This window comes from Lissotriton helveticus, chromosome 11 (assembly GCF_964261635.1).
Source record: "Lissotriton helveticus chromosome 11, aLisHel1.1, whole genome shotgun sequence".
Taxonomy (NCBI): domain Eukaryota; kingdom Metazoa; phylum Chordata; class Amphibia; order Caudata; family Salamandridae; genus Lissotriton; species Lissotriton helveticus.
Window position 1 is genome coordinate 1,066,212,994 of NC_136072.1, and position 26,881 is coordinate 1,066,239,874.

Sequence of the window (26,881 nt, forward strand, 5' to 3'; positions counted from 1 at the left end):
AGCGGGTGCACAGGGTCGAAGTAGTGTCGGGTTTCGTCACGCAGGTCGATGGTGCTTGGAGCTGAAGATGCTGCAGGCGGCTCGATGTGAAGAGTTCCGGTGGATCCAAGGGTGGATCTGAAGAGATGAAGACCTGAAAGCAGGGGGGACAATGTTCAAAGTCACTAGCCAGTGACTACCGTGGAACCAGGAAGGAACCAGGCGATGTCGGGTGCAAACAGGTGATGTCGTGAAGTTTCTCTCTGCAGCCACGTGGACACGAAGAGGTCAAGGACGTCCAGGAGTCGGTCACGAGCTTTCCCACGTAGGCTCTCGCTGATGGCTGTGTCGGCAACTTGATTGGAGCAAGCAGGCCTTGGCTAAAGCAAGCCACGCAGGAAGTGATTCAAGCTTCTCACTCGGACCAGCAAGGTCAGAGCGGGGGCTCCTTTTCAGGGGAGCAAGGGCCAATCTGGAGCAACCAGACCAGCGGTGTAGTTTGTCGTTTTCGTCGCCAAGATGGCCGCTAGCCACGTGGCAAGTGGCCGGGATGGCGCGTCGAGTGGCACGGTGCAAAAGGGCCCCACGCAGATCGTGGAGATGCTGGGGGGCTGATGTTCGGTGCAAGGGCTGCTCGAGGTTGGGGCTTCTCAAACCCCAAAGCACAGCGTTGAGGGTGCCTCAGGTGCTGCGCAGTCAGCTTCTCGGGGGTCTTTCAAGAGGTCCGGTCCCACGTCTCTCGGTGCCTCCACCGGGGGTCTTTCAAGAGGTCCGGTCCCACGTCTCTCGGTGCCTCCACGGGTCCCTTCTTTGCAGGGACTGTGGATCGGGCTGTGAGAAGTCTGGGAGTCTGGGTCTTGTCAGGCTCTGGGCTCCGGCTCCGGCGGGAGGCGGCGGCAAAGCAGACGTCGAGTTGCTGGTTGGTGCCTGTGTTCACAGGGTGGTCACTCCTTGGCCACAAGGGAGATTCTCTTCCGTCTTCTGTGCAGCAGAATGTCGAAGTCCAGTCTTCTTCTGTATTTCAAGTTGATTCAGGATGATCTGAAGTCTCAGGACACAGCTCCCACTCTTATTCGAATCTGGGGGGCCGGATCACCTACTAGGTCCCTCCTCTGGGTGGAACCAGGAAGGGGGGTGGTTACACCCCCTTTCCTTTGTCCAGTTTCGCGCCACGACTGGGGCTGGAAAGCCCCAGCACCGGTTTGAACTGGCCTATGCACAGGGACACCTTGTGTGCCCCAGGCATGTCTGATTCTATTCAGCCCTGTCCTACCCAATACACAAAATCCTGTCTGGAGTGGTGCTAGCACCTCCCCAGGCAGGAAACCCTTTGTCCAAGCTGCCCTCTCTGGAAGGACTCCCAGCAGCAGGAGGTCAGACTTGTGTCTGTGGTGGCAGCATCCATTTTGTGATGCTGAGGCTCTGTTTAACTTTAACCGGGGTTCAGGCTAGGTACATGTCGTGTCCCTCTAGAAGGGTGGAATGCTACCCCCGTCGCCAGAACTGGCGAGGGGGTAGTATTCCAATTCGTATGACACCTTACTCGACATGTTTTGATAAAGCCAAACCCAAGATAGCATTTAACCGCGAGGTTCATAATGCACTTAAGAGTATATGGTATGGCAGTATCATGAAACAGCTAAAGGACATGGTTCCGAAAGCTGCAGACAGGCTCAGCTCATGCCAGAGCACCATCTCACATATTTCCAAGCACTCTGCCTCCAGGATTGATGAGGCCTTCCATAGGAGTGACTGATAGGAACATATGTGTCCATTTTAGGTTAGGTATAGGCATACTACACCTAAGTAAGGGGTGGTTACACCGACTTACCCCAGCTGAGTGATCAGCCAGTTGTGTCAAAATATGGAGGCCAGGCCAAGGGTGGCATAATACATGCTGCAGCCCCTGGTAGGCCTTGGAAGCACCTATGCCCTGGGTACCTGGGTACACTGTTACAGGGGCCAATAAGGTGAACCAGTTCCAATGTCGTTATGCACCTAAAGTACATGGGTAACAATTTAGAGAGAGAACAGCAGGCTGTGGGTCTGATTAGCAGGCCCACAGCCACATTTAGTCATAAACCAGTGAAGCAAAAAGCAAAAATTTGGGGTGACCATAGGATAGCAGACCCTACTCTCCTACACAACCCCCCCCCCCCCCAAACGCAGGGACATTAGACTAACCTTGACCAGTTGTGTCTTCATGTTCTAAGTGGAAGTACCTGGAGAGACCATCTGCATTACCATGGTCAGTCCCTGGGCGGTGCTCCACTGTAAAGTCCATCCCCTGTAGGGAAATGGACCACCTGAGCAGTTTGGGGTTTTCACCCTTCATCTGATTAAGCCATAAGAGGGGCTTATGGTCGGTCTGAATCTTGAAGTGAGTGCCAAACAAGTATGGTCTCAACTTCTTCAGGGCCCACACCACAGCAAAGGCCTCCCTCTCAATGGCTGACCAACGTTTCTCTCTGGGGGTCAGCCTTCTGCTAATAAAAGCAATGGGCTGGTCTTGACCATCTACATTAAGTTGTGAAAGCACAGCTCCCACTCCCAACTCAGAAGCATCTGTTTGGACAATAAACTCTCTTGAGTAGTCAGGACTCTTCAGGATAGGTGCAGAGCACATGGGCTTCTTCAGGTCATCAAATGCCTTTTGACAGTATTCTGTCCACTGAACCTTTTTGGGCATCTTCTTGGATGTCAGATCATTAAGAGGAGTCACAATGGACCCATAGTTCTTAACAAACTTCCTGTAGTACCCAGTCAGGCCCAAGAAAGCTCTGACCTGAGTCTGGGTAGTTGGAGGAGTCCAGTCCTTTATGGTCTGAATCTTACTCTCCAGTGGTTGAACTTGGCCTCCACCCACAAGGTGGCCCAAGTACACAACCTTACTCTGCCCTATCTGGCACTTGGTTGCCTTGATAGTGAGGCCTGCCTTTTGCAGAGCCTCTAGCACTTCCTTCAGGTGGACCAGGTGATCCTCCCAGGTGGAGCTAAAGACAGCAATATCGTCCAGATATGCTGCACAAAAGTCATCCAACCCAGTAAGGACTTGATTCACCAACCTTTGGAAGGTGGCAGGGGCATTTTTCAAACCAAAGGGCATCCCCACAAACTGGTAATGCCCACTGGGGGTAGAAAATGCTGTCTTGGCCTTAGACTCCTCAGCTAACCTGATTTGCCAGTAGCCAGCTGTCAAGTCAAATGTGCTCAAATACTTGGCAGAAGCCAATTTGTCTATGAGCTCATCTGCCCTTGGAATTGGGTGTGCATCTGTCCTGGTGACAGCATTGAGTCCTCTGTAATTCACACAGAACCTCATCTCTCTCTTTCCATCTTTGGTGTGAGGTTTGGGGACCAGAACCACTGGGCTAGCCCAGGGACTCTCTGAAGGCTCAATGACACCTAACTCCAGCATCTTTTGCACCTCAGCCTTGATACAGTCTCTGACATGGTCTTTACAGGAAGACTATCACCAGTGTCCACCACATGGGTACACCAGTTAGTCTGACTGGGTGTCAGGGAGAACATATGTCGATATGACTGCAAAACCTGTCTACAGTCATGTTGCTGATGTTCAGTGAGGCTGCCATCTAAGGCCACACCATCAACTGAGCCATCCTCAGGATTCTGAGTCAGCAGGTCTGGGAGAGGGTCACTCTCTTCCTCCTGCCCCTCATCTGTAGCCATGAGCAAGCCCATGTCTCTCCTGTCAACATATGCTTTCAGCCTGTTAACATGGAGCACCCTGTGGGGGCTCCTGGGAGTTCCAAGGTCCACCAAGTAGGTAACCTCTCCCTTTTTCTCAAGGATTGTATGGGGTCCAGACCATTTGTCTTGGAGTGCTGCTGGGGCCACTGGCTCCAACACCCATACCTTCTGTCCAGGCTGATACTCAGTCAGGACAGCCTTTTGGTCATGCCAGGCTTTCTGTAATTCCTGGCTAGCCTCAAGGTTTTTGGATGCCTTCTCCATATACTCAGCCATCCTGGAGCGGAGACCAAGTACATAGTCCACTATGTCTTGCTTGGGCTTTTTGAGAGGTAACTCCCATCCTTCCCTCACCAGACACAGGGGTCCTCTTACAGGGTGTCCAAACAACAATTCAAAGGGGCTGAAGCCAACACCTTTTTGTGGGACCTCTCTGTAAGCAAACAGAAGGCAGGGCAGAAGGATATCCCATCTTCGCCTGAGCTTCTCAGGTAATCCTTTGATCATGCCCTTTAGGGTCTTGTTGAATCTCTCAACAAGCCCATTGCATTGTGGATGATAGGGAGTGGTGAACTTATAGTTGACACCACATTCCTTCCACATAGCTGTCAAGTATCCTAACATGAAGTTTGCACCTCTATCAGATACTACCTCCTTAGGAACCCCCACTCTGGAGAAAACTCCAAGTAAGGCCCTGGCCACAACAGGAGCTGTTGTGGTCCTAAGTGGAATTGCCTCTGGGTACCTGGTGGCATGGTCCACCACCACCAGTATGAATCTGTGCCCAGATGCTGTAGGGGGATCCATTGGTCCAACAATGTCAATCCCTACCCTTTCAAAGGGCACCCCCACCACAGGTAATGGTATTAGGGGGGCCTTTGTGGTACCACCTGCTTTGCCACTTGCTTGGCAGGTTACACAGGAGCGACAAAACTCCTTTGTATCTTCTGACATGTGAGGCCAGTGAAAGTGACAGACAAGTCTGTCCCATGTTTTGTTCTGGCCTAGGTGTCCTGCTAAGGGAATATCGTGTGCCAAGGAAAGAAGGAAGCCCCTAAATTGCAGAGGTATGACCAACCTCCTGGTTGTACCAGGCTTGGGGTCTCTACCCTCTGAATAAAGGAGCCCATCATCCCAATAAACCTTATGGGTACCTTGAGCATTCCCAGCAGCCTCAGCAGCAGCCTGCTGTCTGAGGGGTTCAAGAGAAGGACAGGATAACTGAGCCTGCCCCAAGTCTGCCCTAGAAGGTCCCCCTGTCCCCAGAAACTCAACCCGATCAGGTTCAAGCTCTATAGGGACAGTTCCTTCAGGGGTCTCAGAATCATCTTCCTGTGAAGGCTGATCCTCACTTGTAGGCATTTGGGAAGGCACAGCCTTTACCCTCCTGTTCCTTGTCTCTGTCTTGGAAGGTACTTAGTCCATTGTTCCAGGATCCAAGACCTGAGGTTCAGAGAGGCACTTTTTGGCCTGTGACCTGGTCACAGCAAGGACATGTGATGATATCCCTAACATCTCTGCATGAGTCCTGTACTCAACATCTGACCATAGAGAGCTCTCCAGGTCATTGCCCAACAAACATTCTACTGGGAGATCAGCACTAACCACAACTCTTTTTAGGCCAGTTACCCCTCCCCAGGAAAAGTTACCAATTGACACACTATGTGTAGTAGTGACATTGCTGGCATTGGTCACCAGGTAATTATCACATGGTATGTACTGTCCAGGGTCCACAAAGCTAGGCGTCACCATAGTGACACTGGCACATGTGTCCCTGTATGCTTGAGCCACTTTTTCATTAATTAAAGGTGTCTGTCTGTACTTGCCCAAATTATTGGGACTGACAGTAGGGGAAAAATCAATCTCCCCATCACAAATCAGAACAGCCTGTGTGGGGATTCTGACTAGGTCAGAATCTCCATCAGTTCCCAAGGTGATACCCACTACCCCCTTAGTCTGTGGACCAACACTGCCAACTGTACTAGTGGGTGCAGGTGCCTTAGGGGCTGCAGTGTTGGGGGCTCCACCCTTTTTACAATCACTTGTCCAGTGAGTGGTGTTTTTGCAAAAGCTACACCAGGGTTTTCTTTGACCTTCTTTCTTCTTCTTCTTGGAAGTTTGGGACCCACCCTCAGTATTAGTTTGGGGCCCTGTTGAAGACTTCTGGTCTTTAGCTTTCTGCTCCCCACCCTTCTGGTCTGTTTTCTTTTGGTCACCACCCTGGTTCTGGTTCTTTTGCTTAACTCTGGTTCTAACCCATTTGTCTGCCCTCTTTCCCAATTCTTGGGGAGAGGTTAGATCTGAGTCAACCAAATGTTGATGCAACTGCTGGTTCTGACAGTTATTTAAAATCTGTTCTCTCATAAGCAAATTGTACAATCCTTCATAGTCTGTAACCTTACTTCCCAGCAACCAGCCCTCCAGAGCCTTAGTGGCACATTCAACAAATTCAGACCAGTCCTGAGTCTGTGTCTTCTGGGTGTCTCTGAACATTAACCTGTACTGTTCAGTGGTTAAGCCTAACCCATCAATCAGAGCACTCTTCAGGACCAGGTAGTTTCTAGAATCCCCATCACTAACTGTGAGGAGTCTGTCTCGGCCTCTACCTTCAAAGGAGAGCCACACGATTGCTGCCCACTGCTCCTGAGGGACCTGCTGTACTTTGCAAGCTCTCTCAAGTGCAGTCATCCATTTGTGGATATCATCCCCAACTTTGTAGGGGGGCACAATCTTACTCAGGTTTCTATTGTCATAGGACCTGTCTTTATCCTTAGGGATAGTGCTGCCACCAGTGGATTCTAATCCACTCTCTCTAGGCTGCCTTGCTCTAGCAAGTTTCTCTTTGGCCAGGGCAACTTCTAACTCTTGCCTCTGGATCCTAAGTTCAGCCTCTCTCATTTTGGCCTCATGTTCCCTTCTCTGAGGGCTAGTCAACTCCCTTCTGGAGTTGCCATGAGAACCTCTAGAAACATGGGAAGTATTGGACTCACCTGAGTGATTCCTCCTCCTCCTATGCTCCTGGTTAAGTCCATTTGGGGGTCTGAATGGGTTGGACCCACCTTCAGTCCCAAATAAGCTTAGGTTAGCCTGGTTAAGCCTGCTGACTAACACCTGGCTATTTCTACCATCATCAGAATCACTTTCTTCCTCCTCCTCCTCCTCCTCCTCTTCTTCTTCCTCAGGCTGAGTATTCCCAGGGGTCTGGTCTTCCTCATCTATCTGGATGACAGGGGCAGGGGCATCAGGGTTATCATCTTCAGTGGGAGAGCCTCCATCTCCAGTCCCTGAGGGGCCTGGTTTGGAGTTCTTTAGAGCTTCAGACTGGTCTAACAGCTCTCTGAGGTGTCCTGCTGTAGGAGTAGGACCTGTTTTGATTCCTCTCATGGAACACAGTTGCCTCAGTTCCTTAAATGGAAAGATAGCAAATTTGGATGGTGCCCTTGGAGGGTCACTCTCAACAGAGATGGTTCCAGTGGATCCCTCTGCTCCAGACATTGCTCTAGTGTGGTGGATGTGTTGCAATCTACCTACACTTGTGTTTTCCTACAAAACCTATCTAGTAGTTGTAGTCGGGGTGTGCTACTCCCTATCCTCTACAACAACTAAGTTCAGTAGAACTTAAGTATATCTAGTCTTGTTTTAGTGTACCTATCAGGTACCTGTATGATCTTTCAAATGATATTTTCAAAGATTGTAATGGTAAAACAACAGCAAGCTCAAATCCCAATCCGCTGCTCACCAATGTGAGAAGTTGGCCTGGTATATGATGCTCACTAGTTCTAGTGATCACCTTGTACCATGCCAAGCAACCCTTATGGTGCAGGTTGTAAAGTCAACCTTATAGACAAGCTATCCTAGGGGTAGCATGGACTAAGCAGTCTTAGGCTAAACTCTGTAAAGGCATGTGAAACAAGCTGTTTTACCATACACAATCCCCTTGAATACCAAATGAAAGGACACCACACAGATATATATTGAAAATATATATAGCTTTATTTCTACAAATATCCCTGATACTCTTTATGAGCACAGAAGCAAATGCGTTAAAACAAAACACAGTTTAAATACACAAAAGTTGCACAATTATGGATGAGCCCTAGGGGCCACTTAAACCATATACTAAAATAGTGGTATAAGAACCCCTATGGGGAAAGTGAAGAGGCCTAGGGCCTGGGGAATCGCTGGAGCTGTTCGGGACTAGCAGTGAAGAAGTCGGGAAAGGCCCGCGGGACTCGGGTGCAGTGCGGAAAGTGCACGCTTTACCAATGCAATGTCAATGGTGCGTAAAAGTTACAAAGTTAGTTATTAAGGAACCTTCCGAGTGACCTAGAAGGATGAAACTTTAGACACAGACACTAGAGGTGTATACCAGTGTGGGAACACCGGCGTTGCTGAGTTACCTCACCCACAGGAAGCGGGTGCACAGGGTCGAAGTAGTGTCTGGTTTCGTCACGCAGGTCGATGGTGCTTGGAGCTGAAGATGCTGCAGGCGGCTCGATGTGAAGAGTTCCGGTGGATCCAAGGGTGGATCTGAAGAGGTGAAGACCTGAAAGCAGAGGGGACAATGTTCAAAGTCACTAGCCAGTGACTACCGTGGAACCAGGAAGGAACCAGGCGATGTCGGGTGCAAACAGGTGATGTCGTGAAGTTTCTCTCTGCAGCCATGTGGACACGAAGAGGTCAAGGACGTCCAGGAGTCGGTCACGAGCTGTCCCACGTAGGCTCTCGCTGATGGCGGTGTCGGCAACTTGATTGGAGCAAACAGGCCTTGGCTAAAGCAAGCCATGCAGGAAGTGATTCAAGCTTCTCACTCGGACCAGCAAGGTCAGAGCGGGGGCTCCTTTTCAGGGGAGCAAGGGCCAATCTGGAGCAACCAGACCAGCGGTGTAGTTTGTCGTTTTCGTCGCCAAGATGGCCGCTAGCCACGTGGCAAGTGGCCGGGATGGCGCGTCGAGTGGCACGGTGCAAAAGGGCCCCACGCAGATCGTGGAGATGCTGGGGGGCTGATCTTCGGTGCAAGGGCTGCTCGAGGTTGGGGCTTCTCAAACCCCAAAGCACAGCGTCGAGGGTGCCTCAGGTGCTGCGCAGTCAGCTTCTCGGGGGTCTTTCAAGAGGTCCGGTCCCACGTCTCTCGGTGCCTCCACGGGTCCCTTCTTTGCAGGGACTGTGGATCGGGCTGTGAGAAGTCTGGGAGTCTGGGTCTTGTCAGGCTCTGGGCTCGGGCTCCGGCGGGAGGCGGCGGCAAAGCAGACGTCGAGTTGCTGGTTGGTGCCTGTGTTCACAGGGTGGTCACTCCTTGGCCACAAGGGAGATTCTCTTCCGTCTTCTGTGCAGCAGAATGTCGAAGTCCAGTCTTCTTCTGTATTTCAAGTTGATTCAGGATGATCTGAAGTCTCAGGACACAGCTCCCACTCTTATTCGAATCTGGGGGGCCGGATCACCTACTAGGTCCCTCCTCTGGGTGGAACCAGGAAGGGGGGTGGTTACACCCCCTTTCCTTTGTCCAGTTTCGCGCCAGGACTGGGGCTGGAAAGCCCCAGCACCGGTTTGAACTGGCCTATGCACAGGGACACCTTGTGTGCCCCAGGCATGTCTGATTCTATTCAGCCCTGTCCTACCCAATACACAAAATCCTGTCTGGAGTGGTGCTAGCACCTCCCCAGGCAGGAAACCCTTTGTCCAAGCTGCCCTCGCTGGAAGGACTCCCAGCAGCAGGAGGTCAGACTTGTGTCTGTGGTGGCAGCATCCATTTTGTGATGCTGAGGCTCTGTTTAACTTTAACCGGGGTTCAGGCTAGGTACATGTCGTGTCCCTCTAGAAGGGTGGAATGCTACCCCCGTCGCCAGAACTGGCGAGGGGGTAGTATTCCAATTCGTATGACACCTTACTCGACATGTTTTGATAAAGCCAAACCCAAGATAGCATTTAACCGCGAGGTTCATAATGCACTTAAGAGTATATGGTATGGCAGTATCATGAAACAGCTAAAGGACATGGTTCCGAAAGCTGCAGACAGGCTCAGCTCATGCCAGAGCACCATCTCACATATTTCCAAGCACTCTGCCTCCAGGATTGATGAGGCCTTTGATAGGAGTGACTGATAGGAACATATGTGTCCATTTTAGGTTAGGTATAGGCATACTACACCTAAGTAAGGGGTGGTTACACCGACTTACCCCAGTTGAGTGATCAGCCAGTTGTGTCAAAATATGGAGGCCAGGCCAGGGGTGGCATAATACATGCTGCAGCCCCTGGTAGGCCTTGGAAGCACCTATGCCCTGGGTACCTGGGTACACTGTTACAGGGGCCAATAAGGTGAACCAGTTCCAATGTCGTTATGCACCTAAAGTACAGAGGTAACAATTTAGAGAGAGAACAGCAGGCTGTGGGTCTGATTAGCAGGCCCACAGCCACATTAAGTCATAAACCAGTGAAGCAAAAAGCAAAAATTTGGGGTGACCATAGGATAGCAGACCCTACTCTCCTACACTGTACTACTAACAATTCTATAAAGTGTTTGTCTTAAAAAATATATATTATATTTTTCTACAGATTTTAACTATCTGATTAAAGCATTGTTACACAGAGTTGCAGCTAAAGTGATTTCAAGTGCTCTTTTTGCGTTCTGTTTCTTATTTCCTGAAAGGAGTTGCCTAATTTTGCATCCTATGTATCTATTTATTTCTGTTTGTGCTCAAACTGCGATTACATTGGAAGCTAATTTAAATTAGCATAATTATGTGTTTTTTTTATTTATTGTGGTAGGTGGGAGCCATTATTATTACACCAACTAGAGAGCTGGCAATTCAAATTGACGAGGTGCTGGCCCATTTCATGAAACCTTTTCCCCAATTTAGGTGAGTCCTTATTCTAATCAACCTTTGGGTGGTTAACAATAGTAATTTATTGTTTTTTAAATATTTTGTAACATCCTGCTCTTCTTCGCTTTGAAAGTGCTACAAATAATAGATGTTACTACTATGTAATTTCTTGGTACTCATTGAAGTGAGTTTGAAGATAATTTCACTCTTTTTGTTTTTTTTTAACAGAGTATCGTAAAGTACATTACTTAAGTGAAGGTTCTATGCCTGTCCTCCTAAAACCACTTTATATTTGTCTAGTGCACCATGTTTTTATTTACTTTGACAATAGAGCATGTGCTGGGAGTAATCTGCAGCTACGCTTTCTGGCCTGACTGTGTCATTTTCTTTATGGGGCACAGCTGCACCCACACTATTACCAGCTCAGGCAAGGAGGGAATGAGACACTTCACCATTAACAGGGAAGATGTTTAAAGATTGACATTATTTCTATATTTTTTCATTAAGCACTATCTTGTTTCAGCCAGACCCTTTTGATTGGCGGCAGCAATCCAGCGGAGGATGTCGAGAAGCTGAAAGAGCACGGGTATATATTTACTGTAATTTACATTACATTTTGTTTATGCTTCAGAATGTGTATGTGTCCTGAAAAAGTACAATCACTATCCTCAAAATTTGCTCTCTGAAGTATCAGTCAGAGTACAGAGGTCAGAAATGAGCAGGGAGTCTGTACCAACTGCATGCTTGAGCAGGTTTAATGACTCTGCTGTACAGCTTGAGGAAGCTTCAGCATCCAGAATTCCTAATCCAGCACTAACTTTTCACAGGACAAACAGATGCTCTTGAAAGTGTTTGCAATGTATACAAACTCAATCTGTGGGAGCAGTGGTCTGTCAAGCCCTTCTACATGATCCAAACTATTGGAGCATTACAGATAGATTCGCAGTGGCAGATTTTTTTTTTCAGGATCTCATAATTAAATGCCCATTGGTGATTAGTAATATACTTCCTCCTGCTTTACATGTAGGTGTAGCGTTTATTTAAAAGTCTTTTTATTAACATTCATCAACATAAGATATACAGTACAGAGGATTCACCATAACCGTACATGGTGAAGACAATCAGCAACCACTCATTACGACATAGAATTTTAGGGGTGAGTACCGGGTAGGGGCATCATCCTGATCAATGCTACGTGGCAGACTGCATATATCCCATCGGTATCCGTTCCACGGGCTCCATATTTGGGACCCATTTTTTGGGGCAACTCCAGGCCCTGTAGACCATTGTACCAGTTTAGTGTGAGCTTGTGCATGGCGATGCGTGGCTTCCCGTCCCACAACAAGTCCCTCTGGAGGCCACGATTTCTTTAAAGTATGCCATCGGGACAGGGTCCAATGTGTTTTGCAAGGCATACAAAAAACAGTGCAAGGACATCATTTTAAAAAGAGCCGCTTTGCCTATAGAGATAGGGGAAGCGTTTTCCAACTAGCTATGTCTCGTTTTAGCTTCGTAGGAGTAGAGTTTAATTGCGTTTTACAAATTTGTATACTCATTTATAGAAGACCCATTGAGAATAAGAATTTTCTAATCAGAGTTTTATTGGGTTTTCAAAACAGGCATGTGGCAAGGAGCAGATACTATGTCAATAAACAAGCTTTATCAATGCCAACTAGTCTGTCTTCCATTATAATGCATTCCTGTAATATAAATAAGTGGACACAGGGTGACACATTTATTCAGTGCATGTGAAATGTTTAAATCCAAAAAGACTGTAGGAACTACTTGAAGGGTGTAACCACCCATGATATTCTGTGCCCCTGTAACAATGAAATTAGCTGTTGCAATAGTCCACTAATGCCATATCTATTGAGATGGTAAAAAGTAATACACTTAGTATGTAACGTGATAGACTAACAAAAATAAGTATATCTCATAAACATAGTAACTCTAGAAATTCAAACAATTCTAAAGCGCCATCAAATCTTAAACTGCACATGAAATGAAATGATGTTTAAATCAGAACAGGTAGTGTGATCGTAAATGGACAAACGCATGTTTTATTCTTAAAAAAAACACGGTTGGTGCGAAATCTACACAAGCGTGAAGATGGACATTTCTCTGGATCGTAGTCTCTGAGATTACCTAATGGTTATCCAGAAGAGATCCCTTGAAGTTTATGTTCGGCTTTGCGTGGAGTTACAGGGCTCAGGCTTTCAGTAAGTTGTATCACACCATACAAGTTTTAGTCTTAACCATGGTTGGGTAGTTTTTAGAGCATCTGTTTGTAATTCAGTCCAATATGTTCTCTTGGATAGTTTTCTTTGGGGCCTGATGAATTACTTGCATTATCCCCCCATAAGAAAATTTTAAGCCAGAAAGATAACCTTCTGAATAGTGCCTCCTTTAATAATAAGCTCTTTCATTGAAGGGTATGTCAGACAAAGACTTGCCCTAACAATCACATTTTTCTGTTTGTTCAAGTTTACTTGCTGTTGTATACTGTAATCATTATCTCCAAAGGTATTGAAGAGCTGTTAATAACTCCAGGGAAGTTTTTGAGTGACTTAAGCTTCAACAGAGTGCTATGCAAAGAAAAAGCAATCTTTCTTTGTGTGTACAGGTAATTAATGTTTATAGGGAGGAAGTGTTCCAAAGTACAGAAATTGCAATCAGACTTTCAGCCTATCATTTATTTATGGGTTTTTATTACGCTACCAACTACATAAGTCCCGACTTAGAGTCCCAGCGGAAATGCATAGCAAAATACAAGCAGAACATTGCTCTATATGTCCGTTGCTAACAAATTAATATAGTGTTATAGATGAATAATGTTTTTAATGAAAATCATGTTTGGCTTTATGCTCAGTGATATTTTTAAATGCTAGATTGGTCTATTTGCTGTAAAAACGTACTAAAAATTAGCAAAGAATCCCTATTGCTCTGTAAAGAAATTAACAACGATTCCCTTATATATACTTAGCGGACACATCATGGTGGCCACGCCTGGTCGTTTGGTGGATATGTTCAGAAGGAGGTCCGAAGGACTAGATCTAGCAAGCCGAGTAAAAACCCTCGATGTCCTTGTGTTGGATGAGGCGGACAGACTCCTGGATATGGGATTTGAAGCAAGGTACTTTTTTGCAAAATTAAGTAGTCCAGAAATTGTCCTGTTTGAGAGCACTTGGATGAATAGTGCAAAACACTCACAACTTAGCCAGTAAAAAAGGCACTTTGGGAATGCTATATGTTTAGTAATCAGGCAGTGGTGCTGGAATGAGTGTACCAAGTATTCTTTGGAGTTTAGAATAATAACGTCTGTGCTCGGGAAGAAGGTGCCAAAGGAGAAACCCTGATACCTTCCACTGACTTGACACTGCTTTCTGTTATATGCACCGTCCTGCCTGCCTTACTTGCAAAGAACACAGTACCTGCCTTGCTAGGGCGGAATGCAATGAAAAACATTTATGTTTTTGAACCCGCAGTCATTCTATTTCTTTTGGATTTGAATTTTAGAAAGCGCTGCATATTACACTCAATTACTACAGAAGTAAACCAAGTGTACGGTATGAGGAGGGAGGTGTGACAGTGAGTGTTTGATCACATGAGAGAAAATCAGTGTCTGAAAATTTTCAGTTGTGACTCCTGAACTGAGCAGTGTTTGGTAGGAAAGCACACCTAAATAGTCCTGTCTTAAGGAGTTTTCTGAATTGATTGTCGTTCGGCTCGGATTTCAAGGAGGGGGTGAAGAGTGCTTCTCGACCTTGGACCTTGCATTCCTTTGTATGAAACAGTTTGTTTCATCCTCTTAAATCGTTGTTGACGGATCAGGTGGGTGAATGATGATCAGAAGTTGCTAGGTTGGGGTGGAGTGTGGAACTACTTTCTGTAAATATTCTGGGCCTTTGGGCAAGTGTTCTTTATGTACCATGCAGAGAACCCTGAATTTATTGTTGGAGTTTACTGAACCCAGTAAAGCACTTTTAGTGCAGGCTTAATGCTGGCATATTTGCAGATGTTTGGGCAGACTTACTTCGTGGTCCTGGATCCTTTGTAACTTGCAAATGAATTTCCTGTGGACACCCTCGTAGACAACATTGCACTAATCCACACACGATATGATGAGGGCTATTGTCATCTCCACTGATGGTCCTCTTGAAGCAAAGAGAAGATTTTATGATGTATGGAGAACGTAAAGTTGATTTCCTTGACTATTGTGTTGAACTGTGAAGAAAGCAAGACTTCAGAGTGAAAAAGTGAGCCATCGTTACTGATTTTGAGTCATAGAAGCAGGGGTTTAAGGTTTAAATACCTAAAGAGCAATCGAGGCTGGCGCAGCTTCTACCATTACAAAGATCGGGCTTCATTCATGCAGAGAAGCTTTCATTCATTTGCTGGACCATTTATGTGTTGTTTAGTCATTTGTCTAGTAGGAAGTGGATTTGCATATTATTGTAATTCATATGGAAGTTGATCTACCATTGGTTATCAGTGGACATGTGGATGAATCAAATGATCGAATTCAGTTTTTTAGCACAGGGTAAATGGTCAGGAATGAAGAGTTTTATGCACATTACTCTCAGCTAGTATATGGCTCCAGAGTATTTTTTGCATCGGGATGAAGTGAGTTGAAGTAAATTGGAGGCAAAAAGTCACTTTTCCAGAAGTGGATTTGAGGGACCCATTTTATTCTTTTGATTAGATGTGGAGGGTCACATATAGAGTGAGCATTTTCTATGTATTACAAGGAAGTTAGACAAGTGCGTGCCTGGGTGCACCAACTAAACAGTTTTTTACAAAGACGGTACAGTTGCCAGTGGTGAAGGTGACCGATGTGGTGGGTCTTTTTTGTTAGTGGTCGGAGAATCACAAGTAGGATACACAGAGGCAAATATGTTTGCATTGTGCTTTCAATTTCAGTTTAATGCCATGCCACAACTCCCTTTCATTATTCATCCCATTATGTATTTTCAAAACTAGATCAGGTATAAAAGTTGATTTGTATGTTTGACTTACTCAAACTGTAGGACATCTACACATTTAACAATTCTGATACGTGTTTCTTGTCATGGCACAGTAAAATGTATCCTGTCAAACCGATTTGACACCATAAATACGCTTTAAATGGTGAAGTAAAAAATCTTTTTGGTTTGCAGTATAAATACAATTCTGGACTTTTTGCCAAAGCAGAGGAGAACTGGTCTGTTTTCTGCAACTCAGACTCAAGAAGTGGAGAACCTGGTCAGAGCAGGTCTCCGCAATCCTGTGCGGATTACTGTGAAAGAAAAAGGTGTCGCTGCCAGCAACACGCAGAAAACTCCAGCACGCCTTCAAAACTTCTACATGGTAAGATCTAACTTCACTCACTATATTATCTTTAAGTTGCTTACTTTGTCTGTCAAAAAAGCAAAGAAATTAAAAATAAAACCTAAGATAGTAGCTTTGAAGCCTTTGTAAGGTTTTTTGAACTATTACATTTCTGATAAGTGTTACCAGGATTGTGACAGTGGAGATGGAGGACTTTGGTATACCTGAGAAATTTCCATGACAATTGACTGATTTCCAGGGGGGTTGGGACGAAGGTATCAATTAAACCTTTTTAAAAAAAATAAATTACATTAGTGAAACCCTTTGCCTATTTGATGAAAGAGGTGATCTCGTGGTCAGTTTGGTCATTTCCTTAACTGCTGAACGGGAGGGTGGTTTGTTCAAACACTAAGTACAAAAAAGCTAATATAAATAAAACATTGCTCTGAACCTAGGAATCTGTCTATGAGTGCCACTGATCACAATTTATGTTCCACTTATATTTTTTCCTTTTGTATGTTGATTGTTCCTTGTACAGATCTGCAAAGCAGATGAAAAGTTTAACCACCTTGTTGGCTTCCTTCGACAACATAAGCAGGAAAAACATCTCGTCTTCTTCAGGTAGGTTTCTTAAATATCCTTCAGTGACAATTGTCGATTAGCTATGGAGCAAAGTTCTGTGCTTGGAACACAGTCGATTTTATTCTGTTGTGCTGCAGCTGTTCCAGTTTGTTAATGCAAGGCTTCCAGAGACAGAGCACATAAAAAATGCAATTCATGTGAAATATAAAGAAGCTAAATCCCTTAATTTGAATTGTCCTGAAGCCAGATGTTAAGCATGGCTTTGTAGCCTTCATGCTCATGTGATATTTGTGTATGAAAGCAAGCTCAATGCCAATAATGCTCTATGCTCTATTTACATTTGTTTAACTTGAAGGCTTCTCAAAGTAGCTTTGCCATTGATTGAACCTCAAACATTGCTTTAGTTAGCTTTGGAGTTTGAGACGCTTGCAGAAACTCAAGATACAGGTTCTCCATCTTTTGGAAGACAAGTTGGTGTCAATTAATCGGATGGTTGAGATGAATGTGCGAGACACATACTTGAGAGTTTGTGGTCAAAATTCGAATCAACCTGCTAGTCCTATATATTTGGGTAACCTTAATGTGAGTTTTGATTCACAAATACATCTAGTTCTTGAGGGGTTTAACCTGGAAAGGGCATTAGGCTGTTACTGTTACCCACAGACTACCAATCAGAAAAAAATGTTGATCTTGGCCCTTTAGGGTCATGCTTGAAAGATTAATCTGTTAATGGCAACACGTTTGTAATGAGCGCTTGGGTATGTTTGCAGCAGTGAGCTGTGAATTGACAGCAAGTAAATCCTTGGTGTAAAAACTGAAAGATTTGACTGGATAGCTGCACTCAAAATGGATATGCCAGCTGCTTTCTCCTGATTTATATTCTCTAATACGGAAGATCTTTTCAAAGACTTTTCAGCACTGTTTAGGTGGAATATTTTTTATAATTGTGCTTACAATAGCCTTATTATGTGCAATAGACCAAACGATGTTTGTTTTATGATCAGAAAAGGACTTCTAAATCTACTGACTCATATTATGGGCTAAAAAGTATTGAACTATAATAGTATTTTTTAAAAATTTTTTATTGTTTCCCTCTTGGTCAACAGTACTTGTGCATGTGTGGAATACTATGGAAAAATCATTGATGCCTTGGTTAAGAATGTGAAATTGATGAGCATTCATGGGAAAATGAAAGATAAGCGTAACAAAATCTTCACTGAATTTCGGAAATTGGACAGGTATGTGTGCTTTATCAATTGCACTATGAACAAAATACTAATTATTATAGTTTCTGTAACCATGTCTGAATCAATGTCTACGAATGAAATTTGCCAAAAATCATGGGTGTGATCCTTTATAAGTTTGTGATTTGTTTCTTTTCCATTACTCCTTAGATTAAATTTTTTAACAGTATGGCTGTCCTTCATTTTTAGGTCGTGCCTGCAAGAGCGCTTGCGCACGTGCTCTTGTGACTATTGTATACAAAAGTAACTTGCAGCCCACCCAGCGCATACCGTTTGTTGGATTCTGTCTCGCTTTTATGTGCTACCTTCTAATTGACCACTGCATGCCAAGCATCCCTTCATTCTCTTTCTGTGGAGCAGGGACCAAGCACATTCAGGATCTATTTCTTCTACCCCTATCATCATTTTCCCTTGCATGCCTCTGGCGCTCCCTCCCGCCATCCCCGCACCTCCCTTCACCTTCTTCGTAACATAGCTTTAAACAAAAAAACGCTATGACTGGGACAATGCTGGCTGCCTGATAATACATTTTGTCTTATCTTCAGATTATGCAAAACACTTATAACTTGTGTACTATTGATTATTGAGGAATCTTTCAGATGTGTTTCAAATGTTTGTGTCTATGGCTATGCGTGGTTTGGTAATTACACTGCACTTAAGAGCGCCCAAGGTTGGTGTATAAATTAATACAATCGATTCTTCATGTAGTTTTTCTCAAGTTTGCGTGCGTGAAACCCAGAAGCGATCATTTCCATTATCGCATATCTTAATTAAAAGTGTAGTGGTGCTTAAGCCATATGCTTAAATAATATCAAAACATTCATTAGGTGGAAAATACAGTTGTTATGAAAGGTATGTCAATCTCACTTTGGGAACACATATTAAGCATGATAGTTTAGCTGCTTCAGTGCTTAAAAATGTTTAGTGCATCAAGCAGGACGCACCGTTCGTGCTTCAAGAAAAATTATCTTTAATGCAACTTTTTTTTGTACAGAAACAGATTGTGTTAAGAAAGAATGCGGCAGATGGGCTGCATAGTTTTCACTGCAGATGTTTTTGCAATTTTCCTTCTACATATCATTGTAAATCATGACCTGAACCCTCAGAATCCATTACATTGTTAGATGAATGTCTTAGGCTGGAACATGTTGTCCCTATTGGTATGGTGTTATCTGGGAACCTCAACACTGGTTCTAATTAATAATGCAATGTTAGTACTCTCTTGCGCCTCTCTGTATAGTGCCCTCCTGTTGGCTCTTGGTGCTGTGGACTGTCCAAATGGTGTAATTTGACGATGTTGCGCACTTCTGGAAGGTCTTTACTGGAAGTTATCAAGCAGCTCTACACCACTCCACACCACACCACTCGGCCCACCTCCCAACCGCAATTCTAAGCTACCTTACTCTATGCCTCTTTGGCTCTTGACAAGCAGCGAGTGCAATTATTTATTTTCTCTTGCTTGACTGGCACATCATGAAAAATTGGTTTCCTTTCCGCCAGTGTGACACTTTGGTTGTAGGGTAAGCTCGTCTGTATCTCCGAAGAGGCAGCAGCAAAGTTCTTTACTGGTTGTCCTCTTCCGTTGATTTCTAGAAAGACTGAAACCAGTGTGGACATACGCAGTCTATCACAGTGCCTTTCAGTTCAAGTCATGCCAAGTAAGGCTCCTGTTTTCCCAACTCTGCTCTTGCAAAAGTAGGGAGGATCTGTAGAGCAGATGGAGAGAGTAGCATAGAAGTGTAGGGGGAGGGAAGAGGGGCTGTGTTTGTTTTGTAGCTGACGAAGAGGGTAAGTACACAGAGCAAAAGGGAGATTTGGGGTGGAGTAGACAGTGACCAGGAATCCAAGTAAAGTTACACAAGGGTAGTGAGCGTCATATTTGATGTTGTCCTTTCCTCCTCTCTTTTATGCTGGGACTTTTTATGGGGTCTACAATATAAGTGCTGCTCTGATGGAGTCTGATCCATCTTTTTAAAGATATAACTTGTTGCAATTTATTACAAAAAGTAAAATGGGTACTTTAATGATAGAGTTGTTTGTTTATTGAAACATTTCAGTGGTATTTTGGTTTGCACCGATGTGATGGCCCGTGGGATAGACATTGCAGAAGTGAATTGGGTTTTGCAGTATGACCCGCCAAGCAGTGCCAGGTATGTTCCTATTCCTATGCTCCAGTGCAACCACTTCAAGTGCTTTCTGTGAAGTGTTGCTTCATGAAGCTGTTCTTGGCAACAGATGTACTATGTAATATATATATATAGCCCATCCATATAAACCATCTTTTAAGATGTCGTTTTTTTTTCTTTCACATACACCTGTGACAATGACTTTTACTGCTAACAGCAAGCAGCTCTGGCTTACTGTGGTGTTGCATGTCCTTTCGTTCTAGTGCTTTTGTCCATCGATGTGGCAGAACCGCAAGAATTGGCCATCAAGGCAGCGCCCTTGTCTTTCTTCTTCCCATGGAAGAGTCATATGTCAGTTTCCTTTCAATAAACCAAAAAGTGAGTAACTGCTCTAAATGCAATATTGTAAGGGTTGTTCCTTATTCTTTCCCTTCATGTTAATTCCCTAAAGTTATTAACCTTTCTCCTAAGAGCTGGCATTCCCTGTAGACCAGTGATTTATTGTCTTTTTTATGTGGTATATGACAATCAGAAGCATGTCTTTGTGCTGATAGCACATATTAATACCTTCTACAATGGCACTGATTTTGTAATCCTTAAAGTGTTGAAGGGATAACTAGGCATCAATGCAATTTAATCTACTCACTTTCAGGTTTACATGCATGTGAAATTGCAGCAGATGTATTAACCTACAGTTATATTTTGCCTACAGTTTGCTTGCTGCAGAGTTTGAACTACAGCAGGGTTCTAGCTCAGAGTGCAATACATACCTGTAACTGCAGTGTCTACCAACTATTTGTATTCCTCTACTATACCTAAGGTACTAAGCCATTTGTTGGCTGGTATGTTACAGCGGGAGAGACTGATGACTTCCTCAGTCTCTTTGCCAGAGTCCCGTTGCAGCACCTATAGTGTGTGGATATCTACTGACGTTCAGGGTAATATACTGCAGACTGCAGTGGAGGACTTCTGCCTCCTGTGCTGTCTGCCTAGCATCTCTCATCATTGGTAAGTTCACACAGTCCTAGATCTAATTACTTCCCACACAAAGCATTGAATGTGTGCGCATGACAATTTCCTTGCATCTACCTTAAAGAAAACAACAGTTTCAGTGGCTCACTCTCGCTGGGAGCAGGTATTTAATGTTAGGCTACAAGGTCATTGTCATCCCTCTTTCATTACCCATCAGCCCACCCACAAACAAGAAGGTCTCCGTGCAGCCACCTTAACCAGGAAAAAAGGTAACTGTCTTCAGCTTAATCTTGAAGTGATTAGATTTCTCCGTAGCATTTTGTTGGATAAATGTGTGCACTAAAGTTAAAATGTGATGTATGGTATTTGTATGGAACACATACCAAAGAATTCTGCTGGAATAAAAAAGACCTGCATCTCCACTTTCTGCAGGGTCACTCCTAATTGTTTTCCTACAACTTCTGTTCTGAATGCATGTAAAACCGGCAAGGTAAACGCTGTTTTCTTTTAGAGCATGTTTCAGCCCTCTTTTTTTCAGTCCTCTTTTTTTTCCTTCTTTTTTTCCTTCTTTTTTTTCAGTGTCCCCTGCAGGAAATGCAGCCCTTTAAGAATTCTGCAGATGTTCTGCCAAAGGTGAGAGTGATGGCACAGGCTGACAGGGCAGTGTTCGAGAAAGGAATGAAAGCCTTTGTGTCGTGTGTGCAGGCCTACGCCAAGCATGAGTGCAGTCTCATCTTCAGGATAAAAGGTAACCCTCCTTCATGAAAATGTGAGAAATGTAATAGGCTTGTACAAATATGCTTGAATAAATACCAAAAAAAATGCGTGTTTTCACTGAACTGATCCCTAACCTCAGATACATATCCCTTACCTCAGACACATATCATCTAGATCCTAAAATAAACAGTGAGTATTACTGAGGAAGCTAACCATGTTGTTTGTCCATCAGTACCCCTTTAGTATTGCATAGTTTGTATTTATTGTATTTCATGTAAAAAGACTGGGGGGGGAGAAATGTTTCAGGCAGCATCTGTACTCCCACACCACACCCCGCTCTGCCCCACACCTTTCACCCAAATACCTCTCTATTCTACCTCCACCTCTTTATAATGCTCATGTATTGGAAACTAACTATAGGTCACTCCTATCGAGCAAACCACTCCTGCGTGCACCCCCAAAATATTTTATTGTTCTAATTCATAATTAACTTAGATGTTTGTAATTTGTTATTCAATCCTTTAAACTTTGAAAAGCTGCATTTCTTAAACTATTTGTTTTCTAAAAATTGCATTTCACAGATGTTGATCATTTCATTTGTGTTCCAAAGTTATTGCTTTTCCTTCCAAATTTCCCCTCAACCTGCATGATTGAATGTTCTTCCAATCTTCTTGTCCATTAGTATTGTGCACCTGAGAATGATGCAGTTTGGTACTAAATCACCGCAAGAAAAATCAAGCCATCAACAAGGTGTAATGATCCATCAGCGTTTCCTGAGTGGATTACGTTGAATTAATACTATATCTTTGTTTCTTGTTCACTACCTGGACATTTATTTGGAGGCAAACAGACGTTGTAAACCTTCAGCTGAGCACAACTGATGTTCTGAACAGACACCCACAACTCACTTTCCATAGGTAGGCCTTCCAATTCCCATGCATTCTTCTGTCAGAGTTGTGTCGCACCCTGCTGTCCGTGCAGACCACCTGAGGATCTCTGCCAGTACCAGGGGCCTGGGTAACTATGCCATCTTAGTGATCAAATTTCTTAAATTCAAACCAGCTTAATCCAAACCCAGCCTTCCTTACCTGAAACCACCACCTGGACTGCTTTGTATCTGTACTTCTATCTAGACAGAATCTAAAAACCTTTCTCTTTAAACTTGTTTTTCGAAGTCAACTAATGTTTGAGCAATATCTACTCCTGCAAAAATGTTAGTCACACTTTCATCTGCTTCTCGGGTACACCATGTACTTTATTCCCAAGTCTCTGCCTCATGTCGTTCTATCCAATCCAAAACGTTTGGTAATCCTTTATGTTCCTATTGTAAACTTAATGTAGAGAACTGTTAACTCCTATTTTCCGCTTTTGAATTTTGTTACTCTAAAGAGCACTGTTGGTCTGTAGAGTATAGTTTATGGACAAAACAACAAATGCAAATTTAATTAAGCAGGGATGTAGTCCAAACAAAACCAAAGAGTAAGACTTTATATTGGACTTCTTCTTTTTAGCAGCGTGACAAAAACCTATTCTTTGAGTAGACTATTTTGAATTAAAGAAGAGGCAAAACGGAATCCTCTTTTCTCAATAAACACAAAGCTGGAGTTTTATTTTGATAGAGAACTCTTCGATTTTTATATTATTTAACCTTTTTATGCTTCTGTACAGCATCTTGCTTCTTACAACACAAAACATCCTGGAACAAAATAATAAAAAACATTGAGACTAAACCATAATCCAGCGTGCCTTCAACACAAACTGTGCATGGTTCACAGAATGGTGACTCGAGTAATAATTAGGCTTTGTTATTAATGTTGCAGGTAGTTCAGTGGATTTGGGACACAGTGGTCGATGGGACCTCAAGTGACCGATCAGTTGCAATTAATTATTGGTTCCCAGTCAGATTTTTATATGTGCCTGATATCTCATGTGTTTGCCCTTCCGGGAGAAAGGATGGTGGTCTGGGATGCAGGCACGAAGAGCGAGAATGACCCAAAGCAGGCAGTAGGATGCTCACATCTGAGTAGGTAGAGAAGGGGCATTTATCAATAAACTGTACTTCTGGGATAGAGCTGCGGCTAAACCAGTGCCACACTTGTGACTTTTGGAAGCAGCCTGCCGGCCATTCCTTCAGCAGACACAGCAGCTTCAAGTTATGTCAGAGCCTGCCTGCACGTGGCTTGCTTGGAGTGAGGCACACCAGACATCCGTATGTGCAGAATAAATCTGCAATGTGAGGTTTAGCATTGGAGTGGGCTAGGCAGAGTGGTTCTGAACTGGGTTGGAGCCTGACACAGCATCAGAAATCAGTGGCCGGAACCCTACTTGGGCCCAAAGTCACACTTTGTGAGAGGTGATGCTGTACAAGTCTAAAACCCCAGCAGCTACATTTCTCGACTGTCCTGCCGGATCCGACTCCAATTATTGTTCAACTGTGTGCTTATCCTGACTGCTAACCCTGCTTATGAGCCCATGTGCCCAGTGAGTGAAACAATCCAATTCGACAACTAACAAAGTGAATTATAATTTGTTACTGTTTGATATAGTTCTTGATAAATAAAACCTTCTGAAACTTGGCTTAAAATGACAACAATACCAACATTTCAGAATTGGTGGTACCCTCTATATTGGTTTAGTGCTGCTCTTGATATGATCAGGCTATGGGCTTTAGCAGTTAGTTTTACTATCGGTGTGGAAATTAAACTGGTGGTTTGTCAAACTCCCCTGGTCATGTCCTGCCACTATGCTCTTTTATGATCTCCGTGACTGAAGGCACCTTTCTAACCTTTGTGCTGCTTCAGTGTAACAGTCTTAGCATATGTGGCCTTGCCCATCATCTTTTAAAAATGAAATCTTTGCAAAATATATGCAAATTAATTTCCCATAAAGATTTAAAAACTACAAAAGAAAATCTGCTCTCAGCATATTGTGCACATACTGGATCTGTAAGCTAAATAAGTAAAAATGAGCAAAACAACAATATTGCAATAACTACACCTATTTCTTGTAACTGAAGTAACACAATTGTAGGAAATTATTTTTAAAATTGCACACAATGGTCAAAATGACAGGAAAAAACCCCAAATATCAACAGCATTCATAATATTAAAGTTCTAAATCTCATCTGTACAATTCCATAAACGTAGCTCAGTCTATTTAACCAAACCTATATTTTTCACAGTTTGACAGTGATATCTTATTATTCTTTCTTTTTGCATTGATTTGACTAACTGCTATTCGTATGTCATTATTTTCACATTCAAAGGGAGTCTCTCAAAAGTTCCAGAAAAGGGGAAACATAAAAGTTCTGAAGAATGGGGAAACATAGAATTGGAGTTTTCCATTGTAAACCAGTTCCAGATTCTCCTATTCCACCACCTTATGAACATTTAAAAAAAACATTCACTGTCTTTTTTTAATATATATATATATATATATATATATATATATATATATATATATATATATATATATATAATTTTCTCTGTTCACAATCTCAAATGAATGTAGTATAGGTTGAAGTTCATGGCTTTCTTGTTTTGAGTCACATAATATTGTACATCAGTATTTGACCACATATTATAATTCTCAAATTGATAATTATGAATGTAAATTATAATTTATTTTGTCTTAAAGACCTGGACTTTGCAAGCCTAGCTCGTGGTTTTGGTTTGCTGAGAATGCCAAAGATGCCAGAGCTCAAAGGGAAGCAGTTTCCAGACTTCACTCCAGTTACTCTAGATACAGATGCCATTCCATACAAGGATAAAAATAGAGAAAAGCAAAGGCGAAAAATGCTGGAGGAGCAAAGACAACAAAGGCAGCAGCATATAGAGCGGAAAAGGTTCATAAAGAATAAAGCCTGGTCGAAACAAAAGGCCAAAAAGGAAAAGAAGAAAAAAGTGGCTGCAAAAAGGAAAATAAATGAGGTAAAGTAAAACATGACTGGAACAAAACAATGAATGTAATTATATTTTGGTCAATTTAGTTTGTATATTTTATTGGTCGTTGTCTACACACTGTGCTAGATCAAGTTTGCATGCCTTAAATCTTGTGTTAATAGTTTAATGACTTTGCTCTACATGGTGCTAAATGTAGGCGGTCCTTGACAATTGTTTGCAAAAGGTTTGCCACATTACACAAGTGCTTAACAAATAGCTCCAGGAGATCATAGACAAACACTGACCTTGGTCTAAAGCCAGAAGACACTTATATTGTCTACTTGAATGCATAATCTTGAGTGAGTCTTCTAGAAGAGACAAAAACAATGCTATCCATGAATGTTCTAGCCAAGTGGGCCTGTTTTTTGAATGTGTAAAGTATGCCTGCTTTTTATTTCAACGTTGTTTTACTGTGAAACAAGATTAATAGTGAGGTAGGAGAAGAGCATCCTTCACTGTTGCTTTGGTGGATGCAGCGGGTGTAGGAGAGGGAGGCAGAGATGTCCAGAGGGTTTGTGGATGTTCTTGCTGTGGTTGTTTTATGCTGGTCCTTGATTGTGGAGGGCTTTGTAGGATGGGGAGGTAGTGGAGCTTCCTGAGGTGGCGGGTGATGTGGGTCCATTTGCAGAGGTCTAGGATACGTTTCGGACGAGATTGCATTGATCTGGCTGTCCAGGATGATGCCTGTCGGTGTGGGAAAAGATCCTAGGTAGAAGGACCACCAGGAGTTGTTCCACAGGTAGGTAGGTGTTCTTCCCCGAAGATCAACACCTCTGTTATGTCACTGCTGCGTTTCAGGCAGTTGTCTTTTATCCAGCCGGCAACGTTTGTCATGCACCTGTGGAAGTTGGCTCTAGTGGTGTGGGGCGGTGGGTCTTCTGATAACCAGAGTATTAGCTGGGTGTTGTCAGAGTAGAATATGATGTCCAGTCCATGGGTTCTGATGATGTTGGCTAGGAGGGTTCACATAGGTGTTGAATAGCTTGGGACTGAGGGATGATGAGCATTGTGAGAGATGCCGCAAATTATGCTTTTGAGTTCCGAGGTTGATTCTCTGGGTTCCTCAGGTGAGGAAGGAGGCAATCCATTTGAGGGAATTACCTTGGATTCCAATGTGAGGAAGTCTTTTGATAAGGGTGTGGTGAGACACAGGTTCAGGGCTGCTGTTCCTCCCTGGTTGAGGAGGGTTCTGATGTAGTCTGTAGCAGCGATCAGGGCAGTTTCAGTGCTGTGGTTGGTGCAGAACCCGAATTGGGAGGTGTCCAGCAGGTTTTTGTTCGCCAGGTATTCAGTGAGGTGGCGGCTGATTGCTTTTTCGATTAATTTGGTGGGAAACTAGTCACAGAGGCACAAAGAATACTCTTCAGAGCTCTTTGCTCTGCACACCGAGTGAGCCATGGGTCGGGAACCAATCTTCTTACAAGCTAAACTAAATGCTCCCTTTTCATAAAAATGTGTCTTGATAACTTTTTCTTCAAATG

At 43.7% G+C, this 26,881-nt stretch overlaps 1 protein-coding gene across 1 annotated transcript in view; it reads left to right on the forward strand.

Moving 5' to 3' along the window:
• The window catches only part of DDX55 (DEAD-box helicase 55), a 52,941-nt gene that overhangs the window by 25,587 nt on the left and 473 nt on the right, over nt 1–26,881 (forward strand). The window contains exons 4-13 of the mRNA XM_078667615.1: nt 10,456–10,547; nt 11,035–11,097; nt 13,495–13,644; nt 15,668–15,857; nt 16,357–16,439; nt 17,507–17,638; nt 19,702–19,794; nt 20,034–20,148; nt 21,322–21,490; nt 25,096–25,388. Coding sequence (XP_078523741.1) covers nt 10,456–10,547; nt 11,035–11,097; nt 13,495–13,644; nt 15,668–15,857; nt 16,357–16,439; nt 17,507–17,638; nt 19,702–19,794; nt 20,034–20,148; nt 21,322–21,490; nt 25,096–25,388 — 1,380 coding nt within the window. The remainder of the gene's footprint in view (nt 1–10,455; nt 10,548–11,034; nt 11,098–13,494; nt 13,645–15,667; nt 15,858–16,356; nt 16,440–17,506; nt 17,639–19,701; nt 19,795–20,033; nt 20,149–21,321; nt 21,491–25,095; nt 25,389–26,881) is intronic.